This window comes from Thamnophis elegans, chromosome 16, assembly GCF_009769535.1.
Source record: "Thamnophis elegans isolate rThaEle1 chromosome 16, rThaEle1.pri, whole genome shotgun sequence".
Classification (NCBI taxonomy): Eukaryota; Metazoa; Chordata; class Lepidosauria; order Squamata; family Colubridae; genus Thamnophis; species Thamnophis elegans.
This window is the reverse complement of record NC_045556.1, coordinates 22,483,722-22,501,575: the sequence shown is the minus strand read 5'-3', so window position 1 is coordinate 22,501,575 and position 17,854 is coordinate 22,483,722. Positions and strand designations below refer to the sequence as shown.

Below are 17,854 nucleotides of genomic sequence, written 5' to 3'. Positions count from 1 at the left end.
TGCATTTCATTTCATTATTTATAACCGTTTCTGCCTCTCATTTATGACCCACTTTCATAAAACTGGCATAGTAAAATAACTTCTGTTCCAATTATCGTTTGTTACTCGATGGTATGAAAGTGACAGTGGCTTCCTTGGGGTCTCCAGTCCACCAGCGATGCTGGCCTGCACTAGCTGGACCTTCAGCCAAAAAATATTATGGGATGCAGGTTTCACATCAGGAATCCGCAGAAGGATGAAATAATAGCAGAGACTTCAACCTCCCAGGATGCTCATCAGCAGACCTCTGAGTACAGACAGTCCTCACTTAAATGACCACAGCTGAGACCAAAATTTCCTTTGCTAAGCAAAACAGTTAAGTGAGTTTTATGGCTTTGCTGGTGGAGGAACTCTGGGAGTTGAAGTCCACAAGTCTTAAGGTTGCCAAGGTTGGGCACCCCTGGTGTAGAGAACTTGTGGGCCTAAAGAACAGATTCTGACTGCTCAAGAAAACGTTTCTGGGTAGGTCAGATGGACCCTGGTGGGCTTTTCACATCTCAGGCACATTGCTTGTACTAATAGGAAAAATATTTGTAGCTCAGGGCTGAACTGTGGAGTGCTTGGTACTCTCTGAGCTTGGTTGTTTTCTTGCAGATGTTTCGTTACCCAACTTACGACAACAGCAGAAACATCTTGCGAATATTTCATTACCCAAGTTACAATAAGTAATGGCCTCATTGAGGAACTACCAAGAAGAAAAATCACAAGCCCACAGGCAGGGCAAGCCACTTTTAGATAAATAAAGAGTAAAACCCCTCCCTCTTTTCTAGCACTAAAGCATTTCCTTAAGTTTCAGTGCCCAGGTGTGTCTTGTGAAGAGTGGAGGGGCACTCTCCTCCCAAGAATCTGTAGCAATAGCAATAGCAATAGCAGTTAGACTTACATACCGCTTCATAGGGCTTTCAGCCCTCTCTAAGTGGTTTACAGAGTCAGCATATTGCCCCCAACAACAATCCAGGTTCTCATTTTACCCACCTCGGAAGGATGGAAGGCTGAGTCAACCCTGAGCCGGTGAGATTTGAACAGCCGAACTGCAGAACTGCAGTCAGCTGAAGTAGCCTGCAGTGCTGCATTTAACCATTGCGCCACCTCGGCTCTGAGTCAGTCTGCGCTGTATATGCCTTCTCTCCACTCTCTGTGCTCTTGGATCAGGAGGGGGTGGTCCTTGCTCATCACCTGAGATTTGTCTCTCATGTTTACTGCTTAGCTTCTCTTGGTCATCCTGCCTGCTTCCTCCTTGCCTACAAGCTGTCCCTGGCCTGACTGGCCCTGCCTTTCCCCACTTTCCTCCAAAGCCAACGACACCCCTCCTGATTTCCATTGGCTCCAGTTTCAGCTCATCTTCCTCTGCAGATTCAGGTTCCGTTGGGGGCATGTCACACACCTCAAATGTTCAATCAGGTATTTTATTGCTGGAGGCTACAGATAGGAATCTTCTCAAACTAACAGTTTGCATCTGAGTAAGACTAGATAACATTCAACAACATTCAAGGGGGAAGGGAATCTGACTTCTCTTTCTTGTGTCCATGTAGAGACTCCAGGCTAATTCCCCATTTGACTCTGTGACGTGGCATGGACGGTCTCCAAAGTTGTTAATGAAACATCTGCAATAACACAATCAAGCTCAATGTCATGCCTGCAGCCATCTTTTCTTTTGGGTCTTTGGCCCGCCACACTTTCTATTATTCTGCTGTGCATTTTCCATTATGGGAAAATGGGAGGTGGGATTGTATGGAGTTAGATGCCATGTAGCCATAACAAAATTCTTTCTAGAAAGCCAAGGTCATCCTTTGTCTTGGCACCTCTGCACCTGACCGGAATTGGATAGGTGGAACTGCCACTGTGGCAGTGGGAGATTGGATCATGTGATGGACTTGTGGGTGTGGGGCCAAGATCTTGAACTTTCAACTGGGTGGGGAAACCCAGGAAGCTTTCAGATTCGGGTTGTCCCAGAAGTGCCAACATGGCTCTCTTCATAAATTGGAACTTCGAGTAATACTTTGCCTTGGACTCTGATTTACTTTTGGATGCTAGTTGGAACCCTGACACTCAGAGTCTATCAAGGACTTTATGTTGCTTGGCTCAGTAACAGTGGATTCAAAATTGCTAATTGATGGCATACTTACAATTTGTCTCACATGTAACACACAACCTATCATGAAAGCTGATGTCCTTCAATGAAAGTTGTTATTGTGAAAAGGGACCAACTTTTTATTTGTATCATGTCTTAATCATAGAACATAGAATCACAGGGTTGGGAGGTACCTTAGAGGTCTTCTAGTCCAACCCCCTGCTGAAGCTATAACCGCTCCAGATAAAATGGCTGTCCAATTTCCTTTTGAAAACCTCCAGTGATGGAGCACCCAAATTCTGGAGGCAAGCTGTTCCGCTAATTAATTGTTTTCATTTAAATTGTCAAAAAAATTCTTCTTAGTTCTAGGTTGGATAAGCTTCCATCCCTTGCAATGTTTTGCCTAGTAAAAGTGACATGTGTGCATGACCTGGGACCTAATTAATTGTTTTCACTGTCAAAAAAAATTCTTCTTAATTCTAGGTTGGATAAGCATCTGTGCATGACCTGGGCCCCCCAAAACTGTTATTAAATTAAAAAATTTTAACATTTCACAGAGGAAAGGTACTAAATATGGTGGTAGTTTGTTTGAACCTTGAATGTTGATATTGCCTATAGGCTAATCAATAAATAATAATAATAATTAATTAAATTACATTAAAAGTGGAATAGAAATGAAATGTAGTTTTGGTCCTGGATCAGCATACTAGGTTAGTAGAATAGTCTACATCAGTGGTTCCCAAACTTGGCAACTTAAGACTTGTGGACTTCAACTCCCAGAATTCTCCAGCCAGCTTGGGAACCACTGGTCTACAGCAAGTGTATCCAGTCTTGGTAACTTTCAAACTTGTGGATTTGAACTCATGAAATTTCTCCTTAGTTCTACAGTAGGTTGGGTCTCTCTTTAATGAGCTTCTACCCGCTGCTTCTTGTCCTGTCCTCTGCTCCTTTTCTCTGTGACAGCCCTTCAAGTCCTGGAAGACTGTTACCAATTCCCCCCCACGTTTCTGTTCACACCAGAGACATACAAACAACACAGACACACAGCATTCTAGAGGGCTATGTAATCTGTGGTTTTTGTCACCTCATCTCAGGGATGTCCACATTTTTTTTTTAAAAAAAGTCAAACTGTCAGCTACAATGGTGAGATCAAAGCTTCATTTTATTTTCAAGTGAGATGCACATAAAAACCAAGTCAGGCCTTGACTTCACCATTTTGTCTCTTTTGATGTTATCTTGTAGACACGCCTGCCTGATTCCCTGGAGAAGGGCTCTGTTTCATGAGGAGCTCACGTCCTTAGAGATTCTGTCAAGATGGAACAAATTAAAAATCAAATGATAAAATGGACACAGAATTTCAACGAAGTAATTTTCAGTAGGCCAGTATTTCTCAGCCTCAGCGATTTTAAAATGTCTGTATTTCAAGTCCCAGAATTTCCTATCCAACATGTTGGGAATTATTTTAGTAGACTAATAAGAAGGGACATGGAAAAAAATCAATAGAATTTATTTCAAGCCACAAATTGCCATAAGGGGGAAAAAAAGGTACAAAATACTTTATAGAAATGGTATGCAGATAATCCTCAATTTATGACTGCAATTGAGACATGATGGAGTGACATCATAGCCGTGTTTCATTATTTGAGGCAATTGCTGCCACAAAGAAGAGGGGGTCAACCTATTCTCCAAAATACCAGAAGGCAGGAGAAGAAGCAATGGAGGGAAACTAATCAAGGAGAGAAGCAACTTGGAACTAAGGAGAAATTTCCTGACAGTGAGAACAATCAACCAGTGGAATGGTTTCCCTTCAGAAGTTGTGGGTGCTCCAACACTGGAAGTCTTTAAGAAGATGCTGGATAGCCATTTGTCTGAAATGGTATAGGGTCTCTTCTTTGAGCAGGGGGTTGGACTAGAAGACCTCCAAGGTCCCTTCCAACTCTATTATTCTGTGTTCTGAATACAGAAGGTCACAGTTAAGTGAGTTTCATCCAATTTTACAACTTGTTTGCCATTGTTTAGCCAATCACTGCCGTATTTAAGTGAATTGTGCAGTCATTAAACAGAATTCAGCATTCCCCGTTGACTTTGCTTGTTGAATGCCACGGGGAAGGCCACAAATGTTGATCTGTAACCCCAGTATGCTGCAACTATCATAAATGCATGCTGGTTGCCAAGCATCCAAATTTGGAGGTACTGCCACAGTTTTGAGTGCAAGAATGGTCGTAAGTCATTTTTCTCAATACCACTGTAAATTGAACCATCAATAAATGAATGGTTATAAGTGAGAACTACCTGTATTATTCCATCTCTAATTTAAAAAAAAATAGATCAAGCATAAAACAACAAAGAAGGAACACTTTCCCTTATGTGGTGTTCATGCAAAAATAATAATAATTCAAAAGTATTGGAAAGAAGATTTAAAAAGTCTAAAAATGAAGCATCAACTGAAACCACATGCATTTTTACTATGCATAATTTGAGAAAGCATAAACGAAAAGATTATAATTTACTGCATAGTGCATCCTGTTTTGGTCACCATATAAAGATCTTGAGACTGGAAAGAGTGCAGAGAAGAACAACAAAGACGATTAGGGAATTGGAGGCTAAAACGTTTGAAGAACGGTTGCAGGAACTGGGGATGGTTAGTCTAGTGAAAAGAAGGACTGGGGGAGACAGAGCAATGTTCCAACATTTGAGGGGCTCCTACAAAGGCAAGGGGGTCAACTTATTTTCCAAAGCACCAGAAAGCAAGACAAGAAGCAATGGATGGAAACTAACCAATGAAACAACCTAGAACCTAGAACTAAGGAGAAATTTCCTAACAGTGACAATAATTAATTAGTGCAATGGCTTACCTCCAGAAGTTGTGTGTGCTCCATCACTGGAGGCTTTCAAAAAGTCATTTGTCTGGAATGGGATAGGTCTCCTGCTTGAGCAGGGAGTTGGACTAGATCAGTGGTCTCCAACCTTGGCAACTTTAAGACCTGTGGACTTCAACTCCCAGAGTTCCTCAGCCAGCTTTGCTGGCTGAGGAACTCTGGGAGTTGAAGTCCACAAGTCTTAAAGTTGCCAAGGTTGGAGACCACTGGACTAGATAACCTCCAAGGTCCCTTCCAATTCTGTTATTGCATTACTCTGTTCTGTTATTCTATTCCTAAGGTACAAGTTCACTACAGCAAGGGTAAACGTAGCACCACATTGGAAGAGATAACCTTGCTTACAATATTCAATGTAAGACTGAAATTGGAAAATATCCAAAGAGGAAAATATCCAAATGGAAAACTTAACGCTATATATCCGCAATACTGTAGGAATTTCCACCTTTAAGCAGGAATGGTTGCCTTATATACAACATATCACGGAGCAAAGCAGTTTAAACATTTGGAATATGTTTTAAGTTTTAACAACAATTATGAATGCGGGATGCAAAGTTCGAATATCACCTCAAAGTGGTTAATTTTTTTCTTTTTGCAGTTTTTAAATATAGCAGCCTTTTAGTTGTATCTTTCTTGTATTTCAATAATTTAACAATAGAACATATGGATTATTAAAAAAAACTCTTAGCCAGGGAACAGAAGGAACAAGTAATTGTAACACTAGCAGTGCAAAGACAAAAGCAGTAATGTTTTAGAGCCTCCGTTAAATAAAAACGTTTGCCTTCTCCAATTCTTAATAATACCTGAATATTCAATTGATTGACTGTTGGTTAATAGCCATGAGATGTAGCAGTTTAGCCTAGTGTTTCTCAATCTCAGTAACTTTTAAGGCTGGTGGACTTCAATTCCCCGAATTCCCCAGCCAGCATGTGAGGGACCACTGTGTAAGAAGGCCCCTGGGGTGATTTGTTCATATGGAGAGGAGGAATAAGGACTTAAGTCTCTAAATCAGTGTTTCTCAATCTTGGCAACTTTTATGAGGGGTGGACTTCAACTCCCAGAATTCCCTAGCCAGCCATGGGGAATTCTGGGAGTTGAAGTCCACCCATCTTAAAGCTGCTGAAGTTGAGAAACACTGGTTTAATTAATAAGACAAAACCACTGTCAAAATGAAGCAGAGCTCTTTGTATCAGGGGAAAAAAGTGGGAAGTGTTTTGTTTTATTTTAAAAACTGAGGGTGGAACTGTCCCAAAATCATTGGGCTTGAGAATCAGTAGCTTTATTAATAGTTGATTCCTGGAGGAGAGAGGATTAAATATATTTGAATATATGGGCTGAAAGGGTTTGGTTAGGGATCCATCTTTCCTTAAGTGTGTCTAGAATTGAAGATGAATAGATAAGGTTTTTGTGCTCTCTTTTTCTACATCCTTTCAGATGCTAAAAGAGGCCTGAGCTTGAAATACAACCGGTTGATTTAGTAGGAAACAGTGGCCTGTTTGTCCAATGGTGTTTTTTTTCCTTTTCTTTATTCAGATACCGCAAAGATGGTCTTCCTTCTCTTGTGGTGGAATTTCAGAGTCTTTGCGCTCTCTCTCCTTCTGAAAAAAAGCCTCTCCTTAAACCCAGATGATCCAAATGTTTGCAGCCACTGGGAAAGGTAAGGCATGTTGACTTTATTTCCTTTTCTTTAAGTACAGCACCAGCCAATACATACATTACATACACAAATATGCACACACACACATATACATACACATTCATGCACACAAATATTTGTGTGTGTGTGTGTGTGTCTGTCTGTCTGTCTGCCTGTCTGTCTATCTATCTATCTTCTATCTATCATCTATCTATATCTGTGTCTGTTTATCCATCTGTCTGTCTGTCTATCTGTCCGTCCATCCATCCATCCATGTAGGTCTCGATTAATGACCTCAATTGAGCCAATTAATGACCTCTTCCTAAGAGACATTTCTTTCATGAATTTTGCCCCATTTTACATCCTTCCTTGCCACAGTTATAAAGTGAGTCCCTGCAGTTGTTAAGTTAGTAACACGGTTGTGAATCTGGCTTCTCCACTGATTTTATCAGAAGGTTGCAAAAGGGGTCACTGGACACTGGAACCGTCATAAATATGAGTCATTTTCCAAGTGGCTGAATTTTGTTCTCGTGACTATGGGGATGTTGCAACGGTTGTAACTATGAAAAATGGACATAAGTCACTTGTGCCATGGGAACTTTGGTGACTAAAGAAAGACATCCATACAGTACAATATATGAGATAAATATTAAATTAAGGTAATTCCATGATAAAATTAGCATCATATGGCACCATCGAATCGCAATAGGTGATAGATGTTATTATTTGTTATCTAACTAGCTAAACTGCTTCTGATGTCGCTACGATGAGATAATCCCAGGTGTCTTTACATTTCATGAGGAGACATTCCTGAATTATATATTTGTGTTTATATGTCTAATGTGCTTTATTAGTGTTGTGTAGCAGTAGTCCCATGACCTCTATAGATGCCGTATGCTAAATAAATATTTTTTAAGGTAAGCGTACATCATTTTTGGGTTTAAAAATAAATCCGAGGCCCTTCTCAACGTAGCTTTAGAATATAAAACATAATATTCCAAAATGCAGTCTAATTCTGTATGACCATTGAATGCATCCCTTGATTTTTTTTTTTTTGAAGGCATTGAGTGTGCACTGGTAGAGCCAGTGGTGAAATGCAATTTTTTTTTACTACCAGTTCTGTGGGCGTGGCTTGGTGGCGTAGTGTGGTTTGGTGAGTGTGGCAGGGGAAGGATACTGCAAAATCCCCGTACCTGCCCCACTTTGGGGCCAGCCAGAGGTGGATTTCACCCCTGGATAGAACGATCTTGCTTTGTAGACTTAAGCATTCCTGCTTACGGTTTCAGTACTTAAAATATGCCTGAAATATGCCTTGTATGTGGGCCCAATTCCCCAGCTGTGTCCTTGAGGGTGGCTCTGGCCTGCGTTGGCCATTTGATTTATTAGAATGAAAGACTAGCTTTCTTCAAAAGTCCAAAGCAACATTTGTGTCATATAGGTAGTCCTCTATCCTCTGTACAGGTGGTCCTCAACATATGACCACAATTGATCCCAAAACGTCTCTTGCTGAGTGAGCAGGGTGCTTGTTAAGTGAGTTTTGCCCCATTTTACAACCTTCCTTGCCATGGTTGTTAAGTGAATCACTGCAATTGATAAGTAGTTAAGTAACCTGGTTGTTGAGTGAATCTGGCTTCCCAATGATTTTGCTTGCCGTAAGGTTGCAAAGGGGGACACTGCGACCGTCATAAATACAAGCCGGTTGCAAAGGGGATGCTGCAACGGGCACACAGTTGTGAAAAACGCTCATAAGTCACATTTTTCAGTGCCACTATAATTTTGATCACGAAATGAACTGTTGTTAAGCTGAGGACCACCTGTAATTGAGCACTGAATTGTGGTCATAAATAACAACGGTCATTAAGCAGGTTACCACATGACTGGGCCCAATGTTGTGACTTTTCTTGCGCTGCTCAGTGAGGGAACATCACAGTTCTTAAGAGAGTAAATTTCCCCCAATGGTTGGGTTTTTTGGTCAGAAACCGGACGTGAAAGCTGGAAACCGGCAAACAACCACCCAAAATCGTGGTCACGTGATTGTGGAATACTGCAAATGGCCTTAAATGCCAGCTGGTTGCCAAGCACCCAAAATGCCCTTATGCCACCATGGGGTGTGTGTGTGCGTGCAGCTGCAGCCATCAGAACCTTAAAAATGAGTGATAAGTGGCTCTGAAGAAGCCAGCTATAATTTCGAACAGTGGCTAAGTGATCAGTTGTTAAGCAAGGATTATCTGTTTGGGGGATGCTTGGAGGATGGAGTGAAACAGGCCAAAGCTTGTCAGGCTCCCCCAAAATCAAGATTGGCACATGGTGACTCTTCCAAGCTGTTTTCACCTCTCCCTCTTGGGAATCCATGCTGGATCAAGCAAGAGTATGTATGTATGCGTGTATCGGTATATACAGTATGTATTTACGGTATATTATTATTTATAAAATAAAGATTGAGTGATTGTCGGTATAAAAAATCTCTTTTGCTCGGGATGGAAGAGTGCTGCCTTGGAAACCAGTGGGACACAATTTAGGGGTCTCCTGGACCCATTACATCTGCCATAATAGTAGGTAGAAGGTGTGGGTAGAAAGCCTTTGCCAACTTAAATGGATGTGCCAGTTGTCTTCCTTCCTTCCTTCCCCATTCCTCTCCTTCTTTCCTTCCCCTTCCCCTTTTCCTTCCTTCCTTCCTTCCTTCCTTCTCCATTCCTCTTCTTCCTTCCCCATTCATCTCCTTTCTTTCTTTCTTTCTTTCTTTCTTTCTTTCTTTCTTTCTTTCTTTCTTTCTTTCTTTCCTTCCTTCTTTCCTTCCTTCCTTTCCCATCCCTCTCCTTCTTTCCTTCCTCTTATCCTTTTCCTTCCTTCAACTTTCCTCTCCTTCCTTCCCCATCCCTCCCACTCACTTTCCTTCTCCTTCCTTCCTTCCTTCCTTCCTTCCTTCCTTCCTTCCTTCCTTCCTTCCTTCCTTCCTTCCTTCCTTCCTGTTGATCACACAAACACAGAGTTTTCAAGAACAAATGAGAGTGGAAATGAAACCTGTAATTTTGTATTGTTTTGCAGTTCCGTAGCACAGTATATTTTGAGTCCAAGAGCACAATATTGATTTTGTGTGAAAGAAGTCAGCAACCCGGGGATCCAATCAAGAAAAAACAAAAATTAAATACTAGAATTGATTGGCTGCCTGGGCCAAGATGACTGTGATACTTAGGTGGTAATAAATCAAGCCAAAAGATTGAGTTAGGGCGAGGTCAAGAGGAGCACACGGGATCATAAAATAATAATCAAGCTGATTGGTTTTTCTATGTTAATGAAGGACACGCTGTCTAAATAAATTCTGCTTTGGTGTTTCTTACTGGTGGCTGACATATGGAGGTGAGAAGCTTCCCTTGTGACCCTGAGAAATTAGGGTCTCAAAACAAAAATTTGAAGGTTACCATCTTATTTAAGGTGAAATTCTGCAGGCACTTTTGGACATAAAAATGATTCTATGCAAGTAAAATAAATTTGTCTGAATCAACCATTGAACACAGACCTCTCTGAGGAACAAAGAACATTCTTGGTGCTCTCAGAGCTTGGTTGTTTTGTGTCAAGACATTTCATTAGCCACCAGCACTGATGATGTTATCTAGTTGGGTAATGAAACATCTGCAAGAAAACAACCAAGCTCAGACAGCACCAAGTTCTCCTCCTCCTTCACCTCCTTCCAAATCTCACTCTCTTTTAGCATTGATGAGCTTATCTATTGGGTAATAAAATATTGGCAAGAAAACAACCAAAATCAGAGAGCACCAAGGACCACAATACAATACAATACAATACAACACAACACAACACAACACAACACAACACAACACAATAGCAGAGTTGGAAGGGACCTTGGAGGTCTTCTAGTCCAACCCCCTGCCTAGGCAGGAAACCCTATACCGTTTCAGACAAATGGCTATCTAATATCTTCTTAAAGACTTAAAGTGTTGGGGCATTCACAACTTCTGGAGGGAACTTCTGTTCCCCTGATTCATTGTTCTCACTGTCAGAAAATTTCTCCTCAGTTCTAAGTTGCTTCTCTCCTTGATTAGTTTCCACCCATTGCTTCTTTTCCTGCACTCAGGTGCCTTGAAAAATAGTTTGACTCCCTCTTCTTTGTGGCAGCCCCTGAGATATTGGAAGACTGCTATCATGTCACCCCTAGTCCTTCTTTCTATTAAACTAGATATACCCAGTTCCTGCAACCGTTCTTCCTATGTTTTAGCCTCCAGTCCCCTAATCATCTTTGTTGCTTTTCTCCTCACTCTTTCTAAAGTCTCCACATCTTTTCTACATTGTGGTGAGCAAAACTGAGTGCAGTATTTCAAGTGTGGCCTTACCAAGGCCTTATAAAGAGGTGTTAACACTTCACGTGATCTTGATTCTCTCCCTCTGTTTATGCAGCCTAGAACTGTGTTGGCTTTTTTGGCAGCTGCTGCACACGGCTGGCTCCTATTTAAATGGTTGTCCACTAGGACTCCAAGATCCTTCTCACAGTTACTACTATTGAGCAAGGTACCACCTATAGTGTACCTGTGCATTTCGTTTTTCTTGCCTAAATGTAGAACCTTACTCTTTTCACCATTGAATTTCATTTTATTAGATAGTGCCCAATGTTCAAGTTTGTCAAGATCCTTCTGTATCTTAAGCCTATCTTCTGGAGTGTTGGCTATTCCTACCAGCTTGGTGTCATCTGCAAATTTGATGAGTTCCCCATTTACCCCCTCATCCAAATATTTGATGGACCACACAGTCCTCCTTTTCCCCACTGCACAATCCACTCCCTTCTAGCTCTGATCATGTTACCTAGTTGGTAATAAAACGTCTGCAAGAAAACAAGTTAGCTAAGAGTGCACCAAGAAGCACCCCAGCCATGAACTACAGATGTTCTCTTCCATTGGATTGAGAGACAATTTGCGTCCCAATTGCACAATTCTGGCCCAGGTTGGTTTTCTTAATGCCAGGAAGGTCAGGATGAAAATAATCCTGAACCTTGACTGCAGAGCATTTGATTAAAACATCCCAACATGAACTAGTATTGTATTAAGTCCAGCTCTGTATCAACTCCTTCGTGCACTTCAGCAAGTAAGTCTATTCTTTAGCATGGCTAGTTCTTCTTAGCTCACCAGAATCAAGTTATACCTCTTAATGGTGAACCTTTTTCAACTCTGATGCCAAAAGCCTGCTATCGCACACACTCATGTGCCGACTTCCATAATTTAATGCCCCTCCTGCACTGTGCCCCCTGCGCATGCATGTGTGACAACCCCCCCACGTTGCCCCACGCTTGTGTGCACGGCTTTTTTAGAGCCTGGGAAGGGCAAAAACGGTTCCCCCCCAGAGGCCCTCTGGAGGCCGGAAACAGCATGTTTTCCAACTTCCTGTGGGCCCGGAGTGTCCGTGTTTGGCCCTCCCCAGGCTCCATAGGTTTTCTAGGAGCCTGAGGAGGACAAAAAATGGCCCAACACGCAAACCGGACATTTGGGAATGACTTCCGGGGTGCCCATTGGGCCATTTTTCTCCCTCCAGAGGCTTCCTAGAAGCCTTCACAGCGCGAAAAACAGCCCAATGGGCAAACCCTCTCTGGAGAGCGAAAAACGGCCAAAATTCAAGGCCAAAAATCAGCTGGCCAGCATGCACATACGCGCTGGAGGTGACAGGGCAACGCCTTGCGTTCCCTGAGAAATGGCTCCATGTGCCACCTGTGGCACGCATGCCATAGGTTCGCCATGACGGTCCTAGGATCTAATAAATTTATAGCCTTAAGCTGACAGTATTTTTAGAAGGCTTGTACGTGATTTTTAAGGTGCTGCAGTCTAATTCACTTTAGTTTTTTGCTGATTAACTAAAGCACCATGTCAAATAAAACAGAATAAATTGTGCACGGTGTTTAATGCGCTGTTCATTCACCAGTCAGTGGTGACAATTGGAAGAGAAATAGGATGAAATTATAATGAATGATAACCATATGACTTTATTCAGGACTCGTATTGATGCAATCCAGTTGGATATTAATAGCCAATACTGTTGGATAATATTGATGGCAAGAAATATCAGGGATTAAAGGGTTAAAATGTTTCCTGTGCAACCATCAGTAAAGTTTGCAACTTCTCTCTGGCTTTTCGGCCCCCTTCCAGGCTGTTCAGGACAGCTGCATGCAATCAGCAGCCTTCCAGGGAGTGGGCAGAATTTTTATTTTTATTTTTGCTGGGAGATTAAACCTGAAGCATTCTGCTGGAAAAATGTGAGTTTACTGTTTTTCTCGTTGGTCTCAGGTGGGTCCCCTCTGAGGCCACCCAATTAATTTGGGCTGTGTCAAGGTTTGAGTCGGTAACTTGGGGTCCTGACTCAATGCAACATTTTGGGGGTGCCAAATGCCCTTTCCAGGATAAACAAGAATGCTGGATATTTTTCACTGAATGCTTATTAAAGAAAATGGTCTCCTTGAGTTGCTTTGATTATGTTCGTTTTTATTGATTTAGTTTATTGTTGGCTTTCTTTCTTTCTTTCTTTCTTTCTTTCTCTTTCTCTCTCCCTCTTCCTCTTTCCCTCTTTCCCCCCTCTCTTTAGTTTTCTCTCTCTCTCTTTTGTTCGATCTATCTTTCTATCTATCTATATCATTTTCTTTCCTTCTCTTTCTCTCTTTTGTTCTCTTTCTCTTTATTTCTTTCATTTTTCATTCTTTCATTCTTTCTCTTTCTTTTTTGTCCTCTTTCTCTCTCTCTTTCATTCTTTCTCTTTCTCTTTTTTCTTTCTCACTTTCATTCTCTTTCTCTCTTTCTTTACAGCCAAATGTTTGTCAACCTTGCATCCATACCTCTTCAAGCTGCTAATGTTGACAAATACTTGCATTAGGCATTTCTCCTACTGTTATCCCTGCAACTGCAGCTCCGTTAGAGAAGCTGGGGCTCCGTTGGACCAGTTGTGCCCCGTGTTCTGTGGTCACCTGCTTTACAGGAATTGTGTCTCTCTGGTCCAAATCCAATCTTTTAACCATACTGTAATCCTGGCTCTCTCAAAAAATGCCCTGCTCTGCTCTGTTTTGCATCCAGCTGGTAACAGACAATGAGCAATGTTTTCAGATGAAGGAGAGAAGCGAACACCCACTGCTTAGCTCACAATTTATGGTTCTCAATTACCAGCTAATTTCTGCTACAAATTATCTTAGATTAAAATAGCTTCTTCTGTGTATAAATGAGGCAAAGTAAAAAAAAAATATTAAACCCCAGAGACTGATTTTATGTGTATGTGTATATAGATATATATTTCTGTGTGTGGGTGTTACAGGTATACATACAGCTACACACTGTTGTTGCTTGCTTCTATGTCATAAAAAAAATGAAGTGGTTGAAAAATTTGACTGGGCTGGGAAATTATGTTTGGGGGATAAGATGTGCTTTTAATTAGCTTTTTTGTATCCAAGTAAAACTGAAGTGACCTTGGAGGTATATCCAATGTGATTTTATTTTTAGGTTGTGGGAAAAATATTTCAAAGGCATTTAATTTTCACTTGTATTTTTCACTACCTTTTAATGAAAATTACTGGGGTTTTTTTTCTCCAAAGTTTCTTCCCTGTATCGTCTGACCTCTTTTTTTGTTCCATATTGTGGAGACATTTGCTCCAGATTCAGTACACAGGAGGAACAAATCTGTGGGGTTTTTTAAAACGTCTCCTAGTTTCTCCTATTTTGAGAGGTTGTACATTTTAGTTTCCCTGTTTCACCTTTTTGGCAAAAGTATTTTTTCAGCTTCTTTCTGCTAACTGTTTATTTCTTGAAATTACTTCTATGTTATTACTTCTTACAAGAAAGAATCTTTAAGGGAGTTAGAAATTCAGAAAAACCAAGAATGAAATTGTCCATTCAAAACATGACTATTATTTTATTTTTTATTTTTACCCCCTGAGTTTTATTCACCTACTTTGCATGCCTGTTAAAAATCACTTTAAAATGCAAGTGTATTTTTGTACATTTTTGACACATTTGCATTTTGGTTTGCATATTTGCCTAAGGTACGTAGTTTTGCAAGTAATTCTGTCCAATGTAAATTACAAGTTTGGAATTATTTTTTTCAAATATATGCACTTTAATGCAGACCTTTCTTTTCTCAACATTTTTTGCATTGAAGTATAATTTTGAAGAATTAATTTTAATTCATTAATTGGCTCAAAACTGGAACATGAGAATCTCATACTGATATCTGAATTCTATCTTTTGGGAAGCCTGCAGAAATGTGCCTTAGGAAGGAAAACCCTCAAATGTTTAATTTCTGGTCACTAATCCCAATTTGTGTGGCATTTAGTTAAGAACATAGCTTGTTTTATTGTTTTGAATGTGTGTATTTCTGTGTATTAACGTAAGAGATAGGAACTTATCAAATTATTTGTAACAATGAGAGGTACCCAGATTACTCGTGATTTTATAATTATCATTTTGGGGATATTTAAGGAACGGTAATGTAATTCCATTTGTACTGCTGTGCCTCTACTTGTAGACCCATAGGTGATTTTTGAAATGAACTAGTGAAAACAAAGTTTCCCCTAGCATTGATCATAGAACATGAAACATGAAGGGACCTTCTAGTTTGACCCCCTGGTCAAGCAGGAGACCCACTACCAGACAAATGGTTGTCCAGACTCTTCTTAAAATCCTCCAGCGATGGAACAGCCAGAATTCCAAGAAGGAAGCCATTCTAGTGGAGTGGAGCAGAGCAGAGCTGAACTCTTTATTGGCCAAGTGTAAATAGGCACACAAGGAATTTGCCTCTGGTGCCTAAGCTCTCAGTGTACATACAACAATAGTGATGGATCAGTGTAAACTACTAAATCTATTTGCACCTATCTTCTATAAGTTACATTAGTAACAAAGTAGTTAACAGGAATAATAATAATAATACTAAAATAAAACAAAATTAAAGTTTCAAAACACTCTTAACACTTATTGTAATCCACTCGTAGAAAATTTACCACCGTGTCTTATCTATCCCAAGTCATCCCAAAAGTTCATCCTGAATAAAATATCCATGTTTGTTTCTTGACACCATCTCCTCAATTGTTGTTTAATTAACTGTATTACAGATTCAGTCTCCAGAATAAGTCTTATCTTCTGATCAAAATCCATTAGCAATTTTGAACCAACCCCCCAAAATTTAAAAATCAGAAAAAGTGTGGGAGTATCTCTTCCAACTAACACGTTTTATTAATTTTTATTTAGGATGATTAAAATGGGTTGGTTAGAAAAAGTGCTACCCAAATCATTTTTTGGTTTTGGTGCTAAAGGCTAACACAGCTGTTCACCTGCAATGACGTAAAACAAGTATAAAAAAACTGTTTCCACTTTCCAAATTTTATACTACAATTTACTAATTTTTTAAAAAATCATTAGGAACTAATCTGCACAGAAAGAGATGTATTCATGAAGATGTAGGACAAAGTATGTTGTATTGGATGAAGCAGTTTGCAAATGTGTATTGTGTTTAATTAAGCCTGGATACATTTTGGAGTAAAGTGACATGGGAATACTTGTAATAAATCTATCAACAAATTGAGAAAGAAAAAGGCATGTTTGGAGAAAGGTACTGAAATACATACTGATGGTGCAGTTGTTGCTTTTTAATCTGAGAAGCCAGACTCAGCACTTCTGCAAAAGTGGGAAACACTGAATTTGAAAGAATCACGGAAGCGGGAAACAGAGAAAGTAAAATTGACATTTTCATCTGCCCCTAATTACATTAATAAAGCAGAATCTTTGTAGCTCAGGGTTGCCGTGAAATGAAATTTTATTTGCAGGGTGAAGTCTAAAATTGATATAGTGTGTGTGTGTGTGTGTGTGTGTGTGTATCTAATAACAGGAGAATATTTGTAGCTCAGGGTTGAAATGAGGCGTCCCTGGTGCTCTCTGAGCTTGGTGGTTTTCTTGCAGATGTTTCATAACCCAAACTAGGTAACGTCATCAGGCTGGTAAGGAGTGGGGTTTGCTCTCAGTGGCTATTCTAGTGCAGTGATGGTGAACCTTTTCAGCACCGAAAATGGACCATGCGTAGGGGCTTGTCAGGGCCACAACCCAAAAGAGGGGCTGGTCAGGGTGCATGCGCATGCCAGAAAATGAACTTCCGGTTTCCGGTGTGTGCAGGTGTGCTGCCCAGCTAGTCTTCTGCTTCCTGGCAGGTATGTGTGCATGGCGATCAGCTGGCCGGCACACATGCTCATGTCAGAAAACGGAAGACCAGCTCTTTTCTGGCACTGCCGCATGCATGAAGGCCAGCTGATCATCACACGCTCGTGCGCACCAAAAACCCAGAAGGGGAACGGGTGACATCACATGTGCCAGGGAACATGGCTCCGTGTGCCACTTCGGGCACGCATGCCATAGGTTTGCCATCACGGTTCTAGTGTCTTGCCCTGCCAGTGTTGGTGCGGTGGTTTTAGAGTTTCTTTGTGCTCCTTCGGCAATTTCTTGGGGCAAGACATTAGACAGGACAAGACACTAGAATATGAACTGAGAGCAAACCTCACTCCCAGCAGCACTGATGATGTTACCTAGCTTGAGTAATGAAACGTCTGCAAGAAAACCACCAAGCTCAGAGAGCACTAAGGACTCCTCATTTAAAGATCCTATTCCCCAGGTGGAAAAGATGTGGACTCCCAAACAACATACACCAAGGGTCCACAACCCCCAGGCCATGGCCCCATTACCAAGCCTTGAGCCCAGTGGTGGGTTTCAAAATTTTTTAGAACCTCTTCTGTAGGTGTGGCCTGCTTTGTGGGAGTGGCTTGCCAGCCATGTGACTGGGTGGGAATGGCTTTCTAGCCATATGACTGAGTGGGAGTGGCTTGGCAGCAGAGGTGGGTTCCTACCAGTTCGCACCTATTCGGTAGAACTGGTTCGTCAAATCTACTGAACCGGTTAGAAGAGGTTCCACCAGTGGACCTGGAAAGCAGGCCACACCTACAGAAGAGGTTCCAAATTTTTTTGAAATCCTTGGATATGATTATTCTACACTATCATGCTCATATTTATAAAACTTAGTGCCTCTGTGAAAGGTAAGGATGACTACTGCGTTTGTGGTGCAATCAGAACATTGCGTGTCTTGAAGTTGTTTTAACGCAAACCAAAGATGCATTTTAAAAAACAAGTTTACATCATATTCTTATGAATGCCAGTGCTGTGTGTAAGGTAAGTTAAGGTGATTCTGACAAGTGTCGTTGGCATCTTCATATTCGGT

General features: G+C 40.9%; 1 protein-coding gene across 1 annotated transcript in view; it reads left to right on the top strand.

Moving 5' to 3' along the window:
- Window positions 1-6,530: 6,530 nt before the first annotated feature.
- Window positions 6,531-17,854, top strand: part of MEGF11 (multiple EGF like domains 11) — a 471,865-nt gene continuing 460,541 nt past the window's right edge. The window contains 1 exon segment of the mRNA XM_032233167.1: window positions 6,531-6,643. Coding sequence (XP_032089058.1) covers window positions 6,531-6,643 — 113 coding nt within the window.